Source organism: Budorcas taxicolor, chromosome 25 (genome assembly GCF_023091745.1).
Source record: "Budorcas taxicolor isolate Tak-1 chromosome 25, Takin1.1, whole genome shotgun sequence".
In the NCBI taxonomy this organism is placed as follows: domain Eukaryota; kingdom Metazoa; phylum Chordata; class Mammalia; order Artiodactyla; family Bovidae; genus Budorcas; species Budorcas taxicolor.
The window spans coordinates 12,971,392-12,995,013 of NC_068934.1; the positions used below are offsets into that span (position 1 = coordinate 12,971,392).

Genomic DNA, 23,622 nt, shown 5'->3' on the forward strand with positions numbered 1-23,622 from the left:
CTCATTGCCAGAGAACGGGCGTCGGGAGGTTCTCAAACAAGATCCCACTTCTTAGGGCGGTAACGGCGTGCACGGGTTGGGGTGGGGCGGTGAGAGAAGCGGAGCCGCTGTAAACCATGCTGCTGAGCTACGGGTCCGTCTGTGGAGAGGCCCAACTTCGCGAGACGGCGCGGTGCGAGCCTGTGCTGGGAAGCGCGTTGGAGGTGCTACGGGCCGAAAACTACATTTCCCGGCATCCTCTTGGCGCCAGAACTACGTTGCCCGAAAGGCTGAGCGGGATTCGCCCCGTCTTCTCACCCGGCTGCCTCCGGCTGGAAAACCCGTGAAATGTGGGGCCGCTGGGTTCGGCCGCTCCTGCGTTCTGAGGTTTTGAGCCCCTGTGGGCGTTTTTCGCCGGCCCTGCGGAGAGGTGAGGAAAGGCACCGTGTCGCCCGATGCCTGTGTTCGCTGTGGGGAGGTGGTGCCGGCTTGGGCGAGACGAAGGCGAGGGTGCCGCCGCCTCTCTCCAGCCCGCTCCGGGGCCTGGCAACCCGGCTGCTGAGCCTCGCCCCGAGGAGTTGAGGCGGGAGGCGCGAGGGCCGAGAACGGGAGCGCGAGCCTCCGAAGGCCTGTCTTCCCGCCTGGCTCTTGCGCTCGAGCCCCGCCAGGTGTCCCTCTGAACCCTTCTCTGTCAAGGGAGGCTGGTCGTCCCCGCCCCTTCGCAGGCGTGTAGTTTGTGCCCGGAGAGGGCCGTCACCTTTCGCGGTTTGTTCAAACTTAGACTGTGTTACTCGGGTGCCTACCTCGAGCCCAGGTCATTTGGTAATCTACAGCGCCCGTTTCACTTCAGGTCCGCTTTATTTTCGCTGTAGTTTTCGGTTCGGTTCAGTTCAGTCGCTCAGTCGTGTCCGACTCTCTGCGACCCCATGAATCGCGGCACGCCAGGCCTCCCCGTCCATCACCAGCTCCCGGAGATACTCAGACTCACGTCCATCGAGTCGGTGATGCCATCCAGCCATCTCATCCTGGGTCGTCCCCTTCTCCTCCTGCCCCCAATCCCTCCCAGCATCAGAGTCTTTTCCAATGAGTCAACTCTTTGCATGAGGTGATCAAAGTACTGGAGTTTCAGCTTTAGCATCATTCCTTCCAAGGAACAGCCAGGGCTGATCTCCTCTAGAATGGACTGGTTGGATCTCCTTGCAGTCCAAGGGACTCTCAGGAGTCTTCTCCAACACCACAGTTCAAAAGCATGAATTCTTCGGCGCTCAGCTTTCTTCACAGTCTAACTCTCACATCCATACATGACCACTGGAAAAACCATATTTTTCGGTACTCGGGAGCAAACTCCGAGAGACGGTGAAGGACAGGGAAGCTTGGCATGCTGCAGCCCGTAGGGTCGCAACGAGTCAGACTCGACTGAGCGACTGAACAACAAACGCTTTATTTACGCTGTGGTTTTCAGTACTTGGCAATCGCCTTTCAAGAAGAAGGAACGTGATCACGGGAAGCTACAGTGGTTGACGGGCAGGTGCGCCTGTCACCAGTGTGTGCTGGACAACTGAATTTATTGAGAGTCGTTTCCAGAATCTTTTCCCCACAATTTTTAAACCCTTTGGGGTTGTCTGCAGAGTAGTTACTTCGTACTAACCTCAGCGTTCTCTATTCACCTTAAATCTTAAGTGCAGGGGGAACTGAGATGTCCAGCACCACAACTTTGAGCTGTTTTGTTCGTTTCATTTTAGTCACACAGCAAGACTGCAGTTATTGACCGCCTCCCCCCCCCCCCGCCTCCCCCCCCCCCGCCTCCCCCCCCCGGCCTCCCCCCCCCCGCCTCCCCCCCCCCCGCCTCCCCCCCCCCCCGCCTCCCCCCCCCGGCCTCCCCCCCCCTGCCGCCTCCCCCCCCCCCGCCTCCCCCCCCCCCCCCCCCCCCGCCTCCCCCGCCTCCCCCCCCCCCGCCTCCCCCCCCCCCGGCCTCCCCCCCCCTGCCGCCTCCCCCCCCCCCGCCTCCCCCCCCCCCCCCCCCCCCGCCTCCCCCATCTCTAAGACTGCTGTTTAGTGCCCAGGGTCCTTGGCACGGTATTTGTACTTACTTAGGATGAGCTGGTTGGATGGCATCACTGACACAATGGACATAAGTCTGAGCAAGCTGCAGAGATGGTGAAGGACAGGGAAGTCTGGCCTGCTGCAGTCCACTGGGCTGCAAAAAGTCGGACAGGACTGAGCGACTGAACAAAGGTATTTAGTTTGTGTGTGTATTTAGTCGCTCAGTCATGTCCAACTCTTTTGAGACCCCATGGAGTTTAGCATACATACACATTATGATGTAGAAAACGGATGTTTTTTGAACCCTGGGAAATCACCCCAGTCTCAATTTTTTGTAAACTTTCAGAGTTAATATAATTTGGGTCCCTCATTACTAAACAAATATTTATTTAATGTTTACTATGTTCAAGTAGTTTAAGCTTGCCTCAAGTCAGTATTCAAGGAATTCGAAAACCTTGACCTCTGACTCAGGGAAGGATCTTAGTTTTCATCTAGTTGAATTACCGTTTTAAAGATAAAATAAGGCACAGGAAGATGTTGTGGAAGTTTTGTGACCACTGGTGCTGGTTTCCTAGTTCATTACTATTTCTCTTACTTAGCAGAACATCAAAAACACTGAGCTTCTAAAAACAGATTTCTTGGTTGTCCCTAAGAAGTCAGTCGCATAGATCTTGTGTTGGTTTATTATTTAATATATTAATCCTGATCATCTTGATGGAACTAGAAAAGCATATGTCAACAGACCAGCATGTAAAAATATATATTAATAATCAGCTATGTCACTGAAGTGTTGCAACTCTAAAGTTAGTAATATTTTTTAATTTTTAAATTTAATTCAAGTATAGTTGATTTACAAGGTTGTGTTAGTTTCCACTGTGGTGTTATATATATACACATCTATACTATATGTTCTTTTTCAGATTCTTTACCATTATACTTTATTTCTGTTTTGAAAATTCTTATTGAAACCTAGTTGATTTGATTTTATACATAGCAATTTGTATCTGCTGATGCCAAACCCTTAATTTATCCCTTCTCACACTCATTCCCCTTAAGTTTCTATTCCATGTCTGTGAGCCTGTTTCTGTTTTGTAAGTAAGTTTGTCTGTATCATTTATTAGATGCTGCATGTGGGTGATAGCATATGATAGTTGTCTTTCTCTGGCTTACTTCATTTAGTGTGATAGTCTGTAGGTCCATCCACGTTGCTGCAGATGGCATTATTTCACACTTTTTATGGCTGAGTAATATTCTGTTTTGTATATAATCTCTTTTTGTTTAAAAATTCTTTTTACATTTTTATTAGAATATAGTTGATTTACAGTGCTGTGTCAGTTTCTGCTGTATAGCATAGTGGATTAGTTACACATGTGCATGTGTGCTGTCTCTTCAGTTGTGTCTGACTCTTTGTGATCCCGTGAACTGTAGCCCCACCAGGCTCCTGTGTCCATTGGATTCTCTAGGCAAGAATACTGGAGTGAGCTGCCATGCACTCTTCCAGGGGATCTTCCTAAGCCAGGGGTCAAACCTGAGTCTCTCGAGTTTCCTGCATTGGCAGGTGGGTTCTTTACCATTAGCACCACCTGGGAAGCCCCTATAGCGATACATATATCCAGTCTTTCTTAGACTCTATAGGTCATTATAGAGTACTGAGTTCCCTGTGCTATACAGTAGGTTCTTAATAGTATCTGTTTTATATATAGTAGTATGTATATGTCAATCCCAATCTCCTGATTTATCCTTCCCCTCTCCCCCCTGGTAACCACAAGTTTTTTTTCTACACCTATTTCTGTTTTATAAATAAGTTCATTTGCTCCATTTTCTCAAATTCCACATATAAGCGATATCATACAGTATTTGCCTGTGTGTGTCTTCACTTGGTATGACATTTTCTAGGTAATGCATGTTGTTGCAAATGGCACTATGTCCCTTTTTTCTGACTGAGTAGTATTCTGTTCGTGTGTGTGTCTCTGCCTCATCTTGTTTATCCACTCCTCTGCTGATGGACATTTACGTTGCTTCCACATCCCGGCTATTGTAAACAGTGCTGCAGAGAATACTGGGGTGCATGTATCTTTTCGAATTCTGATTTTCTCTGGGTATATGCCCAGGAGTGGGATTGCTGGGTCATATGGTAACTCTATTTTTAGCTTTTTAAGGAACCTGCATACTGTCCTCCACAGTGGCTATACCAGTTTACACTTCTACCAACTCACAGGAGGGTTCCCTATTCTCCACACCCTCTCCTCTCCCTTTATTATTGTAGGCTTTTGATGATGGCCATCCTGACTGGTGTGAGGTGATACCCTGTAGTTTCTATGTGCACTTCTCTAATAATTAGCAGTGTTGAATGTCCTTTCCTGTGCCTTTTGGTCATCTGTATGTCTTTGGGAAAATGTCTTTATGTCGTCCACACATTTTTTAATTATTATTATTTTTGCCATTGAGTTGTTTGAGATGTTTGTATTTTGGAAATTAATCCCTTGTTGGTTGCATCATTTGCAGATTTCTTCTTCCAGTCCATAGGTTGTCTTTTCAGTTTGTTTATGGTTTTCTTTGTTTATGGTTGTCTTTTCAGTTTGTTTAGGGTTTGTTTATGGTTTCCTATGGTTTCCTTTTCCAAAAGCTTATAATTTTGATTAGGTTCCACTTGTTTATTTTTGCTTTTATTTCTGTTGCCTTGGAAGACTGACCTAAGAAAACACTGATAAAATTTGTCAGAAAATGTTTTGTCTGTGTTCTTTTCCGGGAGTTTAATGGTATCTTGTCTTACATTTAAGTCTTTAAGCCATTTTGAATATTTTCTTGTGTAGGGAGTGTTCTAATTTCATTGATTTACCAGATTTCCCAACACCACTTGCTGAAAAGACTCTTTTTCCCGTTGTGTATTCTTGCATCAGTTGTCAAAGACAATTCATCATATGGCTGTGGGTTTATTTCCGGGCTCTGTGTCCTGCTCCATTGATCCATATGTCTGTTTCTGTGCCAGTGCCGCACCGTTGGAATTTCTGTAGCTTCATAGTATTGTTTGACGTCTCAGAGGGTTATGCCTCCAGCTTTGTTTTCTTCAGGATTAATTTGGCAATTCTGAGGGGGGTGTGTGTGTGTGTGTAGTTCTATATAAATTTTAAAATTATTTGTTCTAGTTCTGTGAAAAACGTCATGGGTAATTTGGTAGGGATCGTATTAAATCTGTATATTGCTTTGGATAGTATGGTCATTTTAACAATATTCTTTTAATCCAAGAGTATGGGGTTTCTTTCCATTTCTTTGAATCACCTTCAGTTTTATTAGTGTTTTATAATTCTCAGCATATAACTCTTTCACATCCTTGGTCAAGTTTATTCCTAAGTTTTGTTTTGTTTTTGTTTTTTTGATGCGGCTTTTAAAAGGACTGTTTTCTGACTTTCCTTTTCTGATATTTCATTGTTAGTGTAAAGAAATGTACATTGATTGGTGTGTGTTGGACCATCTTTGTGTTCCTGAGTGAAACCAATTTGATCATGATATATGATCCTTTTATGTGTTGTTGGATCCAGTTTGCTAATATTTTGTTGAGAATTTCTGCATCTATATTCATCAGAGATACTGGCCTGTAATTTTCTTTTTTGGTAATGTCTTTGTCTGGTTTTGGTATCAGGGTGATAGTGACTTCATAGGATGACCTTTGGAGTGTTCCCTCTTCTTCAGTCTTTTGGAAGAGTTTGAGAAGGATCAGTGTAAGTTCTTCTTTGTATGTTTGGTAGAATTCTCCAGTGTAACCATCCCATCCTGAACTTTTGTTTGCAGGGAGTGTTTTTAATTATACATTCTAATTCACATTCAAGCAGTTGTTTTGTTCATATTATCTCTTGATTCAGTTTTGAGGGGCTCCGTGTTTCTAGAAACTTGTTCACTTCTAGGTTGTCCAATTTATTGGCATATAATTATTCAAAGTATTCTTTTACAGTTTTTTGTATTTCTGCAGTTTCAGTTGTTATTTCTCCTCTTTCATTTCTTTTTCTGTTTATCTGGATCCTCTCCCTTTTCTTCTTGGTGAGTCTGACCAGATATGTTGATATTGTTTATCCTTTCAAAAAACCAACTTTTGGGGGGTTTTGTCTGTTTTAGATTATTCTTATCTTGTTTTGACCACACCACATGACTTGTTAGAGTTCTAACCAGTGGACCACCTGAGAATTCCTCATTTTCTTTGATCTTTATTATTTACTTCCTCCTACTGACTTTAGGTTTTGTTTGCTCTTCTTTTTCTAATTCTTTCAGGTGGTGGCTTAAGTTTTTTTGAAATTTCTCTTGTTTTCTTGTCTTTCTTTTTGTTTTTTTTGAGGAAGGCCTGTTTTTCTGTGAACTTCCCTCTTAGAGCCGCTTTTGCTGTATCCATAGATTTTGCTTGGTTGTGTTTTCATTATCGTTTGTCTCAAGTATTTTTATATTTCCCTTTTGATTTCATTGTTGACCTATTTTTTTAGTAGCATATTGTTTATTCTCCATGTAATCTTTTCCTTTTCTCCACCCCTTGCCACCCCACCCCGACCCTGGGGTTGATTGCTAATTTCTTACCATAATTGATCAAAAAAGATGCTTGAAATAATTTCTATCCTCTTATATTTATTGAGGCTTGCTTTGTATCCTAATATGTCCTAGAGAATATTCATGTGTGCTTGAAAATCATGTGTGGGGGGGGATGTAATATCCTAAAGATATCAATTGCTTCTAACTGTTGTGTTGTGTTCTTGAGGATCTCTGTTGCCTTGGTGATTTTCTGTCTGGAAGGTCTGCCCACTGATGTCAGTGCAGTGTTAAAGTCTTCTATTACTATACTCCTGCCAGTTTCTCGACTGTGACAGTATTTGTTTTATGTATTAGGTGCTCCTATATTGGGTGTGTATATGTTAGCTAGTGTAATATCCCTTTATTATATTGACCCTTTTATCATCATATAGTGTCCTTTATCTTTCATTACAGCCTTTGTTTTAAAGTCATTTCTGTCTGATAGGAGTTTTGCTGCTCCCGCCTGCCTGTCATTTCCATTTGTATGAAGTGTCTTTTTCCGTCCCCACCCTTTCAATCTGTGTGTGTCTTTGCCCTAAAGTGGGTTTCTTGTAGACAGCATAATGTTGGTTCTTGTTTTATTATCCAGTCTGCCAACCTTAAGTCTTTTGATTGGAGCATTTAGTCCATTGACATTCAAGGTAATTATTGATAGATATGTATTTATTGCCATTTTAAACCTTGTTTTCCAGTTGATTTTGTATTTGTTTCTTTCTTGCTTTTTGTGTTTCCTTTTGTGGCTTGATGGTTTTCTTTTGTATTATGCTTGACTACCTTTCTTCTTGGTGTTTGCGTATCTATTGTATGCTTTTGATTTGTGGTTACCTGGTTTCCAAGTTTGTTAATCCATTACTGTATCTTCTTGCTTTAGATTGGTAGTCATATAAGCTCAAACATGGTCTAAAAGATCAACATTTTCATACTCCCTTTGCCCACATTTTGTGTTTGATGTCCTATTTTTATGTCTTCATGTTTATCCTTTTCTGTTCATGGTAGTTATAGTTACTTTTGAAAGGTTGTTGCTGTGAAAGACTCCGGGATTCTTGGCCTATGGAGGAGAAGAATTAACCCTGGGGCCAGTGACGAGGCTTGATAGCTCAGAGCTTTTGTGTAATAAAGTTTTATTAAAGTATAAAAGAGATAGACAAAGCTTCTGACATAGACATCAGAAGAGGGCAGAAAGAGTGCCCCCCTGCTAGTCTTTAGCCGGATGTTCTAAGCTACCAGCAGACTGCTAATTAGAGAAAGGAAATGTCTCAAAACTCAGAGACTGGCCCCAGGCCCCTCACCTACAGCATGCATTCTGAGATAACGTTGGCACAAGGTGAGTTGTCCCAGGCCATAAAATGATTGGCATGAATCTTGAAGAAAGGCAGGTTTCCAAGCAAATACAGTCCCACTAACATAGCTCCAGAGAACACTTGCATGAGTAAAACATACTGGTTTGTCAAGTCGGTTCTGAGTCTTAGTTGAATAGCTTAAGATAAACATTTTTGTAAGAAAAATGCATTGGTTAGCTCAAGGTTTGAGAAAAGTTAAGTTCAGGTGTAACTAAGTGTTGTTATGGCAATACAGAATTTAAAAGAAACCTTTTTAAATTTGTGTAAAGAAAGGGAAAAAAATCTAACACTTTTTGTTTCCTCCTGCCGCTTGAAAGAGAGAGAAAAAATGTCTGACACTTGCAGCCTATTTCCTCTGTCTGAAGACCCCTGGCCTTCCTGCCTGTTACCCTCTCACTTTCTTAAATTTTTTTTCTTAATCTGTGTACTGGTTTATTTAAGTGATTTACTTTCCTAGTGTTGAGCTTCTCTTTTCTCTAGATTCCTGCTTCTCTATTTAGGAACTTTTTTTCTTTTTAGGATAGGTCTAGTATTGCTATATTCCTTTAGTTTCTGCTTGTCTGAGGAATTCTTTCTCTCTCTTTCTATTCTAAATGGTAATGCTGCTAGGTAGAGTATCCTAGGTTGCACGGTTTTCCCTTATTTTGAATATGTCTTGCCACCAGAGAAATAAGCCAGTAGCCTTAAGGGGGTTCCCTTATACCTAATTCTTTTTCTTATGCTGCCCTTAAAATCCTTTTTTTAACTTTTGCCATTTTAATTATAAAGTATCTTGGTGTAGGTCTGTTTATCTTGGTTGGGATCCTCTGTGCTTCCTGTATTTGGATATCTGTTTCATTCTTTAGGTTTGGGAGGTTTTCGGCCATAATTTTTTCATTTTTTCAACTACATTTTCAATCCCCTTTTCTCTTTCTTCTCCTTCTGGGATCCTTATAATGCATAGATTGGCATACTTTATATTATCCCATAGGTCTTTAAGTTGCTTTCATCTTTCTTCATTTGACCTTTGTCTGCTGTTTTGATTGGGTGATTTCCAGTATTCCATCTTCCAGATCACTTCTTTGTTCTTCTGCATTATTTAGTTTATTCCTGTAGTTTGGTTTTCATCTCAGCAAATGAGTTTTCTAATGTAATTGGCTCCTGAGCTTACAAAGACACCAGCATCATCAGTCTGCCAGTCACGCATCTGTGGGGACGTGCTCAGATTTCAGCCCTACCTCTGGGTGTGGGCAGCCTGCTGGCACTTGTGTGTTCCCCACGCTAGTCGAGTCAGAGCCACACCTGCTGTGGGCATGCCGAAACTGAGGCTGCCCCTCCCCTCACGCTTGGATTTACCGTGGGGCTTCTGTGGCAGACCAGGCTTCATCCTGTGCACACTGGCAGTTGCGACCCAGACCACACTGCAGCCCCGTTGGGCTGACAGGGCAGTCCTCTCCAGAATCTGTCCGCCCCCAGGCGCACCGGCACATGCGTGTCTTAGGCTGGGGGGCGCAGTGAGGTGGCCAGGACCAGCTCCGTCTGCCTTCCGCAGGCCTCTGCTGCTTCCCCGAGCCTCTCAGCACCCTCTCTGTCCCAGCTGATGGCCTAGCCAGTGATGGGGGTTCCCAGAGGGAGGGAATTTTTTTTCTTGCACCAGTTCCATCCCAATTCCTTTTTCTCTTTCTCTCTCTTCCCCTTTAATCCTACCACATTACATGATGATCTTTCTTGAAACTTTGAGTGTGTGAGATATGCTAGTGTTCAGTGGGTGTTTTGTGAGAATTGTGTGTTCTGTGAGCTCGACCCTCTTCTATTTTGCTATCTTGATGTCTCCCCTAAGATAAATATTCTTCAGTTGGGCCGTCTAAGAAATGATTCTGTTTCTTTGCATCTGATTTACACGTAACTCACACGTCCGCACAAAATATTACAAGCCAGCTGCCTCTGCAGGTTTACTACTTAGGAAAGAAAGCAGACCACTGTCAGAGTGAGGGATGAAGAGCAGCAGCTATGTGTGGACTCCACGGTTTGCTTCAGTTTTACGTTTTTTATTCCACTTTGATTCTTTGAAGAGCTAGAAAACACACGCAATACAAATGTTGAAGAGCATGTTCATTTTGTTACTGTTTTCATAGAACTTTGACCAACAGTGGCTGCTTTGACTTAGAAATCTGACTGCATTAGTCCTGCCTGTTAAGATTTTAAAGCATTATAGGCTTGGACTATACCTCAAAACTACTACACAAGTAGCTCTAAAACTTATTTAGGTATATTTATCTCTCAAAATCTTCATGGCTGAATCTGATACACAAATAAGGTTGAGAACCTCTGGCCTATAGGATAAACTTTAAATGCCGTTGCACTGTAAGCCATGATCCTCACAGTCTGGGTCAGTCTAGTTTTCTCGTCCATTCGCCCTGTTCCCTGTATCTACTCTCCTACCTTTGTAGCAGTATTATAGAACCTACCACTCTCCAGATGTTTTTTTTAATCTTCCTGGATGTTTCATATATTTATATATACACACACACACATATATACACACACACACATACACATACATTTATATGTATGTAAGGAGAAAAGTCAAACCAATTCTAAGTAATTTCAATGCCTTCCCGAGTGAAGTTCAAGAATATTTATAATACAGATATATCCACCACCAAACAAGGTAACAGTCTTTGTAGCATTCAATCAGAAATCACCAAGCATGAAAAAATCATAATGAAGAGAGAACACCCCATAATGAAGACGAAAAATCAGCCATTTGAAACCAAGCTAGAACTGACAGATGCAAGAATCAGCAGATATGAACACGTTTTAAAATTCAGAAGATAAGGAAGAGGTAAGACGATCAAATGCAGAAGTGGTGAATCATGGACAGGCCACGCATGGACTAGAATCCTGGATTCTGACTTAAAGCTTGCCACCAGATGCAGCTTAACTGTCAGCTGCCATTCCCTGATACGGTTTTCATGAGTCTGCAGGCAGCTGACTTATTATGGTCTCTGTGCACTCAAGCCGCTGTGAATGGTAACCGGTATTTGCAGCCGCTCCACAGCACTGGCATCACCGCCTCACTTCTCCACCAGATCATCAGGTGTTAGTTTCTCACAGGGAACCTAGATCCCTCACGTGCACAGTTCACAGTAGGGTTTGCACTCCTACGAGGATGGAGTCTAACGCCACCCCGATATGAGAGCAGAGCTCAGGTGGTAACGCGAGCAGGGGGAGAGGCTGTAAATACAGATGACGCTTCACTCGCTCACCTGCCTCTCCTGCCGCACGGCCTGGCACCCGGACCGTGGCCTAGGGGTTGGGGACCCCTGTTCCAGACAAAGCCAGGAAGATTGCTGACCACTGTGCTAATGTGTGTCTCTGTGTGTGTGTGTGTGTGCACACGTGCAAACTGATCCACCTTTACATCTGCTTCCTTTTGTATCTGGTTACCAGAACTCATGTGAGTGCTTGAATGAATTAGTCTAAAGGACTGGACATTACTCTTTCATTATTTGAACTTAGAGTTTAGATTAAAAAAGAAAAAATCTGTTTCCTGCCTTCCGGTCTACAAAGTCAATGAAGACATCTGTTGTGTCTGGTTTTGCTCATCATCCCCTGTCCCCAACACATGCCTAGCACTCAGATATTTTTTGACTGGCAAGATACATGGGAAGGAATCACATTTGCCACACACTGTACTAGCAGAATAAGTGATACTTGAGGTTGCAGCTTTGTCTTTTAAGTGCCTAGATGTCTTAAGTGACTTAGGATAAAAAGGACAGCATGAGGAAACAGGGCGTTTCCAGTCTGAACCCCAATTCTGCCAGAGACTCTGTGACCTTAGGCAAAACCTTAGGCTTTACTTTTCCTAGACTTGATCTTCTTATCTAAAAAGAAGGATAATACCACCTTGCCTTGGTAGTATATAAAGTATCTAGCATAGTACCTTGTGTTTAACTGGTGTTTATGCTAATTAGCAGTTATTTTACTTAATACATAATAATAGCAATAAAGTTTTGTATGGTCAGAGTTCACTTTTTAATAAAATCATCAGCAGTAGGTAAAACAGGACCATTTTGTGTCTAGGTTAAAAATTGAGAGTTTATTGAAATAGGACATTTATTTCAAAGCTAAGAAAAACTTCTTAGGTCTTTTCTGTTGATACCACGAAATACGCCAGGATTTTAAATCCAGTTCACTGACTGATTCAACAGTAAAATGTCATGACCCAACTATTTGCCAAGCACTGTTTTAGGTACTGTGCTCAGCTGCTAAGTCGTGTCTGACTCTTTGCAGCCCCATGGACTTCGCCCAGCAGGCTCAGGCTTTGTGCATGGGATTTTCTAGGCAAGAATACTGGAGTGCGTTGCCATTTCCTTCTCCAGTTTTAGGTACTAGAGATACAGTAGTGAGAAACAGTCGAGGCCTCATGGAGCTGACATTTTGTTTCAGAGTGACAAACGGTAAATAAGATAATTTCCAATTAGAACTAAGAACTGTGTAGGAAATAAAATGTGGATATTTAAGAGTGGGAGGATAGAAAACTACTTTAGATGGGGACATATGTTTAAACAATTATCATAGCTCTGTGACAGACTTCTGCACTGAGGAGAGTTGGGCACTTTCGTGGCAGTAATATCCGAAGTCCTTGATGTATATTATATTATGATGTTAAACTGACTCTTAAAATTTCAGAATACTAAAAGAAAACATTTATTGATTGTTTTCTAGGTACAGAATAATGTTGGAGACTTTTCAGATAAAAGAACAGTGGACTCAGGAGTTACCTTGCTTTAAATTACAGAATTCCTGAGCAGAAGAGCTGGAACTATATTATAGGTTTACGGGGGGAAATGCTGTAGAAGCTAGAGTGTGATGCTTCTGTCACTACAGAGAAATAATTCTCTTTTCAGACTTCTTCACCACCACAACCAAGGAAGGATATGATATGAGGCGAGTGGACATAACTCCTTTAGAACAAAGGAAATTAACTTTTGATACACATGCATTGGTTCTGGACTTGGAAGCTCATGGTGAGAAACGTGGATCCCTCTTGAAAGGAGAATGTTAACACTCATAATAGATTACCTAGTCAAGACAATATGACTGTTATCAACCATTACAAGTCATTATTTAAATATAAAACCTGTCCATAAGTATACTATTTTAGTCATGAAAATGGTATAACTTAAAGAATATTTACTGAAAAGAGAAATGCTCAAGATATGTTCAGATTAAACAGCATTATATAAGATTATGTGTACAGAATAATTCCAATTATTTACAAAAAACAACCACTGTTTCTAGGCTGATATTAAGTTTATGTGGAAGTACAAACACAACAGAAAAAAAAAACATTTTTATTTTCTATTAAAAATTTAAAAAATCAAAGAACAGTCACAAAAAATTACCAGATATCAAAACAGTTACTTAAAGTATGTGATACTATAGGAATAGAAGAGTTGACTTAAAGGAATAAAGTGACATTCAGAAATGAGTGTGTAAGCATATATGAATATATATATCATTGTAAGGTGTGTGTGTATATATATCTTAGAAAGCAATAAAAAAGGCATACAAATTAGGGAAAGGAGGGACTTCAGTAAATGAGTTGTGATAAATGACTGGCTATTGGAATACATTTCTTTACAGAAAATAAATTCTAGATCGATTAAAAGCTAAATGTAAAAGAAAAAACTAAAAAATATTATAGAAATATTTTTAGACTTTTATAGAGTAAGGAAGCAAGACATAAGACTGAAAGGCAATGAAAGTAAAGACATGTGACCACAGAAATATTTAAATCTGTGTATCAAAGGATATCTATAAGGTTAAAAATGTTAGCAACACATGTGACAATGAGCCTTTTGCTTTAATATACAAAGAATTCATATGAATCAGTAAGAAAAGTTAAGCAGTTTTATAGAAAAATGGACAGAGGCCATCAATAGCTCACAGAAAAATAAATGTATGAAAAGATGTGCTGTGGTGCTTAGTCGCTCAGCTGTGTTTGACTCTGCAGCCCTATGGACTGTGGCCCTCCAGGCTCCTCTGTCCATGGGGATTCTCCAGGCAAGAATACTGGAGTGGGTTGCCATGCCTTCCTCCAGGGGATCTTCCCCACCCAGGGATCGAACCCAGGTCTCCTTCATTGCAGGCAAATTCTTTACTGTCTGAGCCTCCCAGGAAACCCAGAAGAATACTGGAGTGGGTGGCCTATCCCTTCTCCAGGGGATCTTCTCAACCCAGGGATCAAACCCAGGTCTCTTATATTACAGGTAGATTCTTTACCAGCTGAACTACCAGGGAAGCCCATGTGTAAAGATATTTAAATGCAATTTTTAAGTATAAAAATAACAATGCAATACCATTTTTATACCAATTATATACTAAAAAAAGAAAAAAGACCAGTAATACCAATGTTGATGTAGATATGGGGAAATGGATCAGTGGAATTAAAATTGGAGAGTGCTTTTAGAGAGTAACTTGGTATAATCTGTTGGTTTTTAATTATAACCTTTTTGTCTTTTCAAAAGGATTCAGTTGACCCTTGAACACCACAGAGGTTAGGGACACCAACCGCCTGAGCAGTTGAAAATCTGCCTGTAACTTTATAGTGGCACAATTCCTCATCCATGGGTTCAACCGACCACAGATTGTGTGGTATGTTAGTATTTACTATTGAGAAAAATCTGCATCTAAGTGGACCTAAGTGAGTGAAGTCGCTCAGTCGTGTCTGACTCTTTGCGACCCCGTGGACTGTAGCCCACCAGGCTCCTCCATCCATGGGATTCTCCAGGCAAGAATACTGGAGTGGGGTGCCATTTCCTTCTCCCGGGAATCTTTCCAACCCAGAGATGGAACCCAGGTCACCCGCACTGCAGGCAGACGCTTTAACTCTGAGCCACCAGGGAAGCCTTAAGTGGACCTAGTCAGTTCAAATCCATGTTGTTCAAGAGTCAACTTTATGAAAATTTAAATGATGGAAGTCTATTTGAGATGGATGTGCACTTATTAAAAAAAATAAATACCTATTTGCTGTTTATAGGATTTGACAAAGCACAAGCAGAAACCATTGTATCAGCATTAACCACTTTATCAAATGTCAGCCTCGATACTATCTATAAGGAGATGGTCACTCAAGCTCAGCAGGTAATATTTCCATTTTTATCACTTCTGATAGTCTCATTAAGATAATCTTTCATAACCCACCTTCTGTACACACCTGCATCTTCCTTATTGTTCTCTCTAAAGGGACCAGAATCCTTTAGTAAAGTCAGTATCCAGAGAAATTGAGGAGTTAGAATGGTCATCACAAAATTATGGTAACACACAGAATGAAATGTCAGATCTTTCATTGTGTAAGGTAATTATTTTATTTGAGTCATGAGATGGTGGTAGACGGTTAGTGAAACAAGCTTTTCCCCATAGAAGCCCACCACAGAAGAGGAGCTGACCACTTGACTGCAGTCGTGTGTGTGTTCTGGCTAATTTTCACAAACTTGGAGAGCTGGAAGGGACTTACATGACAGGGAAGTGTGAGTCACTCAGTCGTGTCCGACTCTTTGGGACTCCATGGACTGTCCAATCCAGGCCCCTCTGTCCATGGAATTCTCCAGGCAAGAATACTGGAGTGGGTAGCCATACCACTTCTCCAGGGGATCTTCCCGGCCCAAAGATCGGACCCAGGTCTCCTGCATTGCAGGAGAAGCCCTGCATGGCTGGGAAGGACTTCATATATCACCTGGCTAAGATGCTGTCCCACTCTGTTGTTTTCCTCTATTTCTTTGCATTGATCCCTTAGGAAGTGATCTTTTTTTATCTCTCCTTACTATTCTTTATTATATTAATACAGAATAAGTATATTTATTCTGTAGTAAAATGTTTATTAAAGATTAAAACAAAAATAATAATATAGTTAATGCCTTAGAAATCCTTCATAATCATATTTTGGGGGAACAAGACTGACAGCCCCTTGAAGCCTCTTCTGTATGACTTTTGAGGTAATTCTCCTTAATATTTCTTTTTTTTTAAGTATTTATTTATTTAGCTGTGTCCAGTCTTAGTTGCAGTGCACAGGCTCAGTAGTTGTGGCACACAGGCTTAGCTGCCCTAAGGCATGGGAGGTCTTAGTTCCCTGACCAGGGATCGAACCCATGTCGCCCCACACTGCAGGGCAGATTCTCAACCACTGGACCACCAGGGAAGTGCCCCTCGTTCATATTTCAAGCAGAATTGTATAAGAGATGACAGTTAAGGATGGTACTAGTCAGGGATGTCAACTGTACATAAAGAAAAATACTTCTATATAGGAATACTATTTAAAGCAAAACTTCTGCACATCCGAACATTCATTGGAGCCACACTGCCCTGCTTAGATAGATATCTGAGATATCTTCCCACATAGATATTTTTCAAATAAACAAGATTATTTGTTGAAGAACTCTTAGAGGTTAAGTAAGCAATTTATTGGGATTCTTTCATTGAAAAGACCTAGACATTAGTTTCTCTTCACTGGGGAATCCTCCTCCTTGAATCTCCTGCTTTTCATTTTGCTGTCTCAGATATATAGGTTTCATATGCTTAAATTTTTTTTACTTAGCCAAGCAACAGTATACCTTGTAGAAAGATAATTTTGTGTGCGTGTTTGTGTGTGGCAGAGTTTTATTAAAGTATAAAAAGAGAAAGCTTCTGGCACAGACATTAGAAGCAGGACAGAGAGCACCCCACTTTTAAGTTTCATGAAGTTCCATGTAAGGGGATGGTATTATATAGATCACTAGATAGATAATTTTAATTTTGCATTTCAGGAAATAACAGTACAACAGCTCATGGCTCATTTGGACTCCATCAGGAAAGATATGGTCATCCTAGAGAAAAGTGAATTTGCAAATCTGCGAGCAGAGAACCAGGTGACACAAGTCTCAATTTATTAATAATAAAATACTGATTTCACAAGTATTCTACTTGGTGAATATGACTCCAAAACAGTTTCATGTGGTTATTAAATAAGTTTCAGGTAAAAGTCTACTACGTGTTTAACCATACCTAATCTTCCTATGTATAAGTCAGTGTTTTGCATACTTAAAGAATAGTTTTTTTTAAAAAAAGAGAGTTGTATTTTATATGGGTCACATAAAGGAGGAAATCTTTGAGGTACATATTTTACAAAATTTCTAGTGTGGTTTAGAATAATGATTTCAGAGCTGAGAGTAATGTGGCTTGGGGTGAGGGAGGGTTCTATAATTATTTTTGTCACTTAAAAGAAAAATGTTTCTGTAATTCAGTCAGAACTTTGTTGCCCACTAGCCTAAAATACTAGAATATCAGCCTACTTTTTTTTAAAGCAGACTACAGTAGGTCCCTGTTTATCTGCATTTTTGCTTTCCACAGTTGTGGTTATGTGTAGTCAACACAATCTGAAAACATTAAGTAGAAAATTCCAGAAATAAACAATTCATATGTTTTAAATTGCACACTCTTCTGAGTAGGAGAATATCTTTCACCATCCTGCTTCATCCCCACAGGACATGAATTATCTCTTTGTCCAGAGTATTCACACTGTGTATGCTACCCACCAGTTAATGTAAGAAAAAAACATAGTATGCACATATGCACATAGCTTTCAGTACTAGTCAAGGTTTCAGGCTTCCACTGGGGGTCTTGGGACATATTCCCGCATTGATTGGTGGGACTTCTATATTAAAACATAAAAACATTTTCTAATGTCGAAGAGTCGGACACGACTGAGTGACTGAACTGAACTGAATGTCTTGTTCATATTATTTTCTAATAAGATGAACTATTAGTTTTTTTTTCTTTATTTATAATCAGATTTTATATTAGAAATCCATAGATTGTCCAATTTTTGCTTTTGCAGGGTTTCTGATTGTTTTTGATAAATCATATGGACTTTTGGTTTAACACCAATTGTGTGTGATCTTTCTTTATACCTAGAAAATGAAAATTGAATTAGAACAAGTTAAACAGCAACTGATAGTAAGTGAAACTTTTTTCCCCACTTCAGAATATGTAAATTTCAGATATTCATGACAAAATCACTTTTAAAATATTTTTATTTTCTTTTAAAGAATGAAACTAGTCGAATCAGAGCAGATAACAAACTGGATATCAACCTAGAAAGGAGCAGAGTAACAGATATGGTAATGTGCTTTTAAATGTACTTTTTTGGTCACTTACTCCTTTTAAATTCCATTTAGTTTTTTTTTTTCTCCAACCTCCTGATAAGTCATATCCTTTAGTTTACAGATCAAGAAAAGAAACTTATGGAAGCAACCACAGAATTTACCAGAAATGTAAGCTACTGGGTAACAGTTCCTCTGTTTTCCTACAGCTGTCATGCTGCCCTCACACGAGTCACTCTCACGAGTGTCACTGTGTAGCTACCCTCACGTGTATCACTATGTAGCTCCCATCACGTGTGTCACTCTGTAAGTCAGGACTTGAACAAGCTGGCCCTATACAGCCCGTCATTTCCTCATCACTGCTACTAGAGGTAACCAGTACTTCGGGGGAAGCTGCCGCTAGGTGGGTGGTAGTACTGGAGCTGTGACTTGTGACTCGGAATCAAGCTTTCCAGGGAGCACTTTTTTTTCAACTATTTTTACATGGAAGAGAACTCTTTTTCAAAAAGAAAAGGAGTCATAGTATTTAAGTTAAGTACTAGATTCAAGTAGTTCTCTTACATTATTTTTTAAGTAAATATTTATTGAGTGCTTATTATATGTTAGATCCTACTTTACTTACTTTCTATTTATTTAGTTATTGTATCAACCTCTTGGTGAGGCAGGCACTCTTACTCCCATTTTACCAGTTCGGAAAGTGAGGCCTTGAGAGGTAAAGGTCACAGAGCTAGTAAGTGGTAGAGCCAGGACGTGAACATGGATTCGAAACTCCATGCTCATAAATACTGTTTATCTCTCAGTAATCCTAAACTGTAATACATTACTTAATCTCTATGGCTGAATAAAACCTAGCTTTCTGACTCAGCCTAGTCCTTTGCTTTTTTAAAAGTTATAAGGTACTTGGTCTACATTCTAACATGAGAGACATCATTCTTGATTATAATTCAGTAGAAGTACAGGTACCATTTGCCTTTCCAAGCAGTCTGTTTGTTCCCTTCTCTAACTTCTTGGCCAGGTAGAGGAGATGAAATCAAATTCTCTCACAGCTAATTTCTGAGCTCTAAGTATCACCTTCTTTTCCTACCCTTTATTAGCCCCTGTGCATGAAACATTCAGTGTTAACAAGCGTATCTGCCATGGTCTTTAATATTGGTGTCAGTTTACCATAAATCTGGTTGGTTTTTCCTTTTGTAAAAGATACTTAAAGTTTTAACTATTATATCTTAAGGACTTTATACCCATAAAGTGATAGTTCTGTGACTGACATTTTTGCTTCTTAGTTTATCCTTGTATATTTAGGTCTCAAATACAGGCATACCTTAGAGACACTCCAAGTCCAGTTCCAGACACAGCAATAAAGCAAATATTGTAAAAAAGTGAGTCATAGCAATTTTTCAGTTTCCCAGATCTTATAAAATTTACATTTACACTATACTGTATTTATTAAGTATGCATTATCTCTCAATAAACAATATCCATACCTTAATTAAAAAATAAGAATCACTAAAAAGATGTTAACTGGTTATCTTCTGAGCCATTACCGAGTAGTAATCTTTTTGCAATAATAACGTCAAAAGTCACTGATCACAAATCACAATAAATATAGTAATAACGAAAATGTTTGAAGTATTGTGAGAATTACCAAAATGTGACACAGAGACATGAAGTGAGCAAATACTTATGGAAAAATAGTGCTGATAAACCTACCTGCCTCAAAGTTGCCACAAACCTTCAATCTGTTTTTTTAAAAAATGCAGAATTTGCTAAATGTAGTAAAATGAGGTATGCCTGTAACTTCTGTGAGGTTTTTAGTGGAATGTGCCCAGAATGTGATAATCCTAGTAGTCTCTAAATATCAAAGTAAAAGGAATAGTTTTTGTCAGTTTATAATGTTCATGTAGTTTTTATATCGCTGTGCTTTTTTTAAGCTATGTTTCCCCACTTAAAACTTTTGTTAACACAAAATTAGCCCCTAAATGAGGGTTTCTAAAGTCAACATTTCTGTCCATGATACACAGAGACAAAATCTAATTATCTCATTCTTAATTACTACAGGATACCAAAACCAGAGGTATTATTTCAGAGACTGGTAACAAAATTGACACTGAAATTGCTTCTTTAAAAACCCTGATGGAATCCAACAAGCTTGAGACAATTCGTTATCTTGCAGGTAAGACTGTGTTGTCAGAGAAAGGAATTGCTATCATTTGATTTTCAGACCTATTCGCTCCTACCTCCCAAGGTAGCCCTGTGACACAAAATGAGGAGCTTTAACAGATTTATTGTTTGGTCCCCTGCAGTGCTTGGAAAATATAAGTTTAATAGGCAGCTCTGTATCTTCTGAGTAGGAAAAAGTGTACAGAAATCAAAGAAACACAAACAGCCATACAAAATGATACAAAGATTAAACTAGGTATTCCACGATGAAAAAAAATGAGTATTTTTTAGGTACAGATCACCAAAATAGATACGGGCTATTAAATACCACAGCAAACAAAGGGGTAGAAATTACCTCCATTCTTGAATCCAACTGAGGAAGCAGGGATACTGCCCAGAATTAGTGTGTCACATACTGAGTTCCTCAAGAACCTTGTGACCTGACCAATTTATAGAGCCCCAAGGAGTTAGGAAGAAAGCCCTCGAATAGTATTTTTCTTTTTTATAAAAAAGTAATATATTTTCATCCTAAATTGGTCGTATAATTCAAAGGCAATATAGTAAAAATGAAAGCCTTCTCCTCCCCATATGTATTTACTATTAGTAGTATATATCTTTCCTAGGCTTTTCCTTCTGTATGTGAACAGTATAGATTTTAAAAATAGTAACTAGATGATATTCTACAGGCTACAACTTTTAAAAAATTTAACCAAATGTCTTGAACATGTTTCCATAAGAATACATAGATATCTTTTTACTAGAAATCGTAGTATTGTATAATATGAAAATACCGTAATTTACCTAAATAGCTATTTATAGACATTCTGCTCTGAAGTTTTCATTATTAAAAATAATATTGCACCAAATAGCCATGTACATGTGTGAATAAATACACATACACACATTACATCCTTGTGCCTTCATGCTAGAATTTCTATATAATTAATTGCTTATGCACATCTAAAAACTGGGATCAAAAAATACACACTTTAAAGATTTTATGTTATTGTTGTCCAAAATAAAATCGCTGCTTTATAGCATCAGTGATTTTTCTGGGCAGGCACTCATTATATTGGAGCAACAGCAGGAGTAAAGATGAAGCCCCCAGCCCCCTACTGATGATGCTCACCTCCACACCCCCTTCTTCTCCTCAACTTGAATGACTTAGTTTCTGCCTTTTTCAACTATTGGGCTTCTGCTGAAGATCTATTTGAAGAAAAGGATTCTAAGGCTAAAATGAGTTTCAAAAACCATAGCAAAAGTCTCTGGAACCAGAGATCTGTTGAGTAGTAATGCTCAGGGGAAATTCCAGATCAGCCTGGTTTGGAGTGATCTTTCCCACTTTGAAAATAGATCTCGAAGCACCCCATTAGGAAGAGCTTCTGTTCCACTCAGCTTCTTCTAGTGTATTTACCTACTCAGTGTCGCAGTTAGTCTGAGCATGGTGATGGTCTCCAGAAAGCTTTTCATTCAGTAGTGGACATACACGAGGCAGACTAACAGACTTAGTGGCGGTGGGAAAAGAAATCAGCAAGTCTGTTTAGAAAGTTAGATTTCCTAAGTTATGTTCCTTTCCTTTTTTCACTGAGGATTTACAACTACTTGTTCTGAAGGCACTGCTCTTTTTAAGCAACAGCAACTACTTTAGAGTCAGGGACACACAGCCTTGAGTCCTGCTTCCACTGCTTGCTCACAGTACAGCTCTGAGCTTGTTGCCTCATCTATACGACGGGAATTCTGTCACCAACTTCACAGGGTTTTAATTATGGCTAAATAAGGTAATATATGGAATTCTTCAGCACACTACCTGGACCACGGTAAATAGCAGCAGGATCAAATGAGAGAATGTGTAATTGACCAGTGACGACAAGGCAAGAAATTCTTTAAGTGTTACTCTTTCTCCTCAAATGTCCAGCTTCCCATTGTGACTTAGACCTAATCCCATTCCTTAAAATTAGGGAACTCTTGTCATTAACCAAGTTTTAGTAGTGGGATCAAATGGGATAATATATAATTAATTTACACATTAAAAATAGAATAGCTTTACTAAGAATGGCTGTTTCTTATGTCTTTAATATTGAAGTTTCCTTTTCATCTCAGAGTCTCTAAAATCATGGCTTTTTAAACAAACTAAAAAACTAGGGAGTCCAAAAGCCTCACCCAGATTCACCACCTTGAAAACAGAAAGGTTTTCTGTTTAGAGTGATGTAACACAGACAACAGGTGGTATGAACTATTTTAAAAGTCTGGTGTTTTTTCTGCCTTTTCTTCTACCTCACTGAGTTGTTTTTGAAGAGTTTTCATTAAAAATTCATTTTTCTTAATAAATTTTTAATAATTATGAAATCACTTTTAATGTACTTTTAAGAATTGAATTTGTCTTATGGATATGTGGATGTCTGTTCTAGCTTAATGACTTAATTTTTTAATGTCGGCAAGGAAAGTTTTTCACTTAAAAATTATATCTAAAATTAATTTGTAATTATTTAAAGTAGTATTGTTAATAATGGTAATATTAATAATGACTTGAAACACTGTTTATAGATTCTAATGGACGTACCATCCATACTTTTAAATTACTGTCATCCTTATGTAAAATATAGGAAGCTTCGAAGAAGAATTGGTATTAATCATGCCCTAATGGATATCCTTTATCGTTAGCTTAATTTTCTAGGGGATGAAAAACCTAAGGTAGAAAATTGGCTGGATTTCCTGATTTTTTTTTTTTTTTTGCTTTCAAATTAACTTGAAAATGACATTATTCTGTTTGTCTCTGCAGGATAACCTCAAATGCATGACCTATAACACGGCTTCTTCTCTTCACAGCCTCAGTGTTTACTTGCCTGGCAATAGCATTGGGATTCTATCGACTCTGGAAATAACAGTGGAGCTGCTGAAGCTGTGCATGCTCCTACTCCTGCTGCTTTGACTCTTGGAACACTGCCTGGATGGATTTACTCTGAACATTTAAAGTTACAGTAGGAACCAAATACACGATTATTTAAAGTACATATGGACTAAAAGGAAATACTTTAGAATGGAAAGGTGTATTTTGTCTTTGTTTTTCATGTATGTCTTTATTATGTTGAAAGAGGCCATTCCGGACTTGATTGATTTGTGATAGGGCTTTTGTCTTTATGCTTTTGATAGCTCATAGAAACTGAACTAGTTTTTTCGTATGTTTACTTGAACTGTACATCATACAGGGTTTCTTTCATATCTGTTGCAGATCTGAAAACTATTCCCAAGCCCACATGCTTGATACTGTATTCATATAAAATATATACAATAATAAAGTTGTTTGGATTTTAAAAGCACCTTATCATATAACTAGAGCTGGGTTTTTTTGGTGATGAACTGAAACAATAAATTTTAAAACAAATGTGCCCTAGTTCAAGTATGTGACATTCAGTATAAAATCCGTAGAG

At 39.5% G+C, this 23,622-nt stretch overlaps 1 protein-coding gene across 1 annotated transcript; it reads left to right on the forward strand.

Moving 5' to 3' along the window:
- Window positions 1–23,442, forward strand: CCDC90B (coiled-coil domain containing 90B). The gene is made up of 9 exons (XM_052661773.1): window positions 1–409; window positions 12,806–12,925; window positions 14,941–15,044; window positions 16,703–16,804; window positions 17,850–17,891; window positions 17,984–18,055; window positions 18,155–18,208; window positions 20,093–20,207; window positions 23,021–23,442. Exons 1-9 carry the CDS (start codon window positions 328–330, stop codon window positions 23,074–23,076), a joined length of 747 nt encoding a protein of 248 aa, XP_052517733.1. The 5' UTR covers window positions 1–327; the 3' UTR covers window positions 23,077–23,442.
- Window positions 23,443–23,622: the final 180 nt, after the last annotated feature.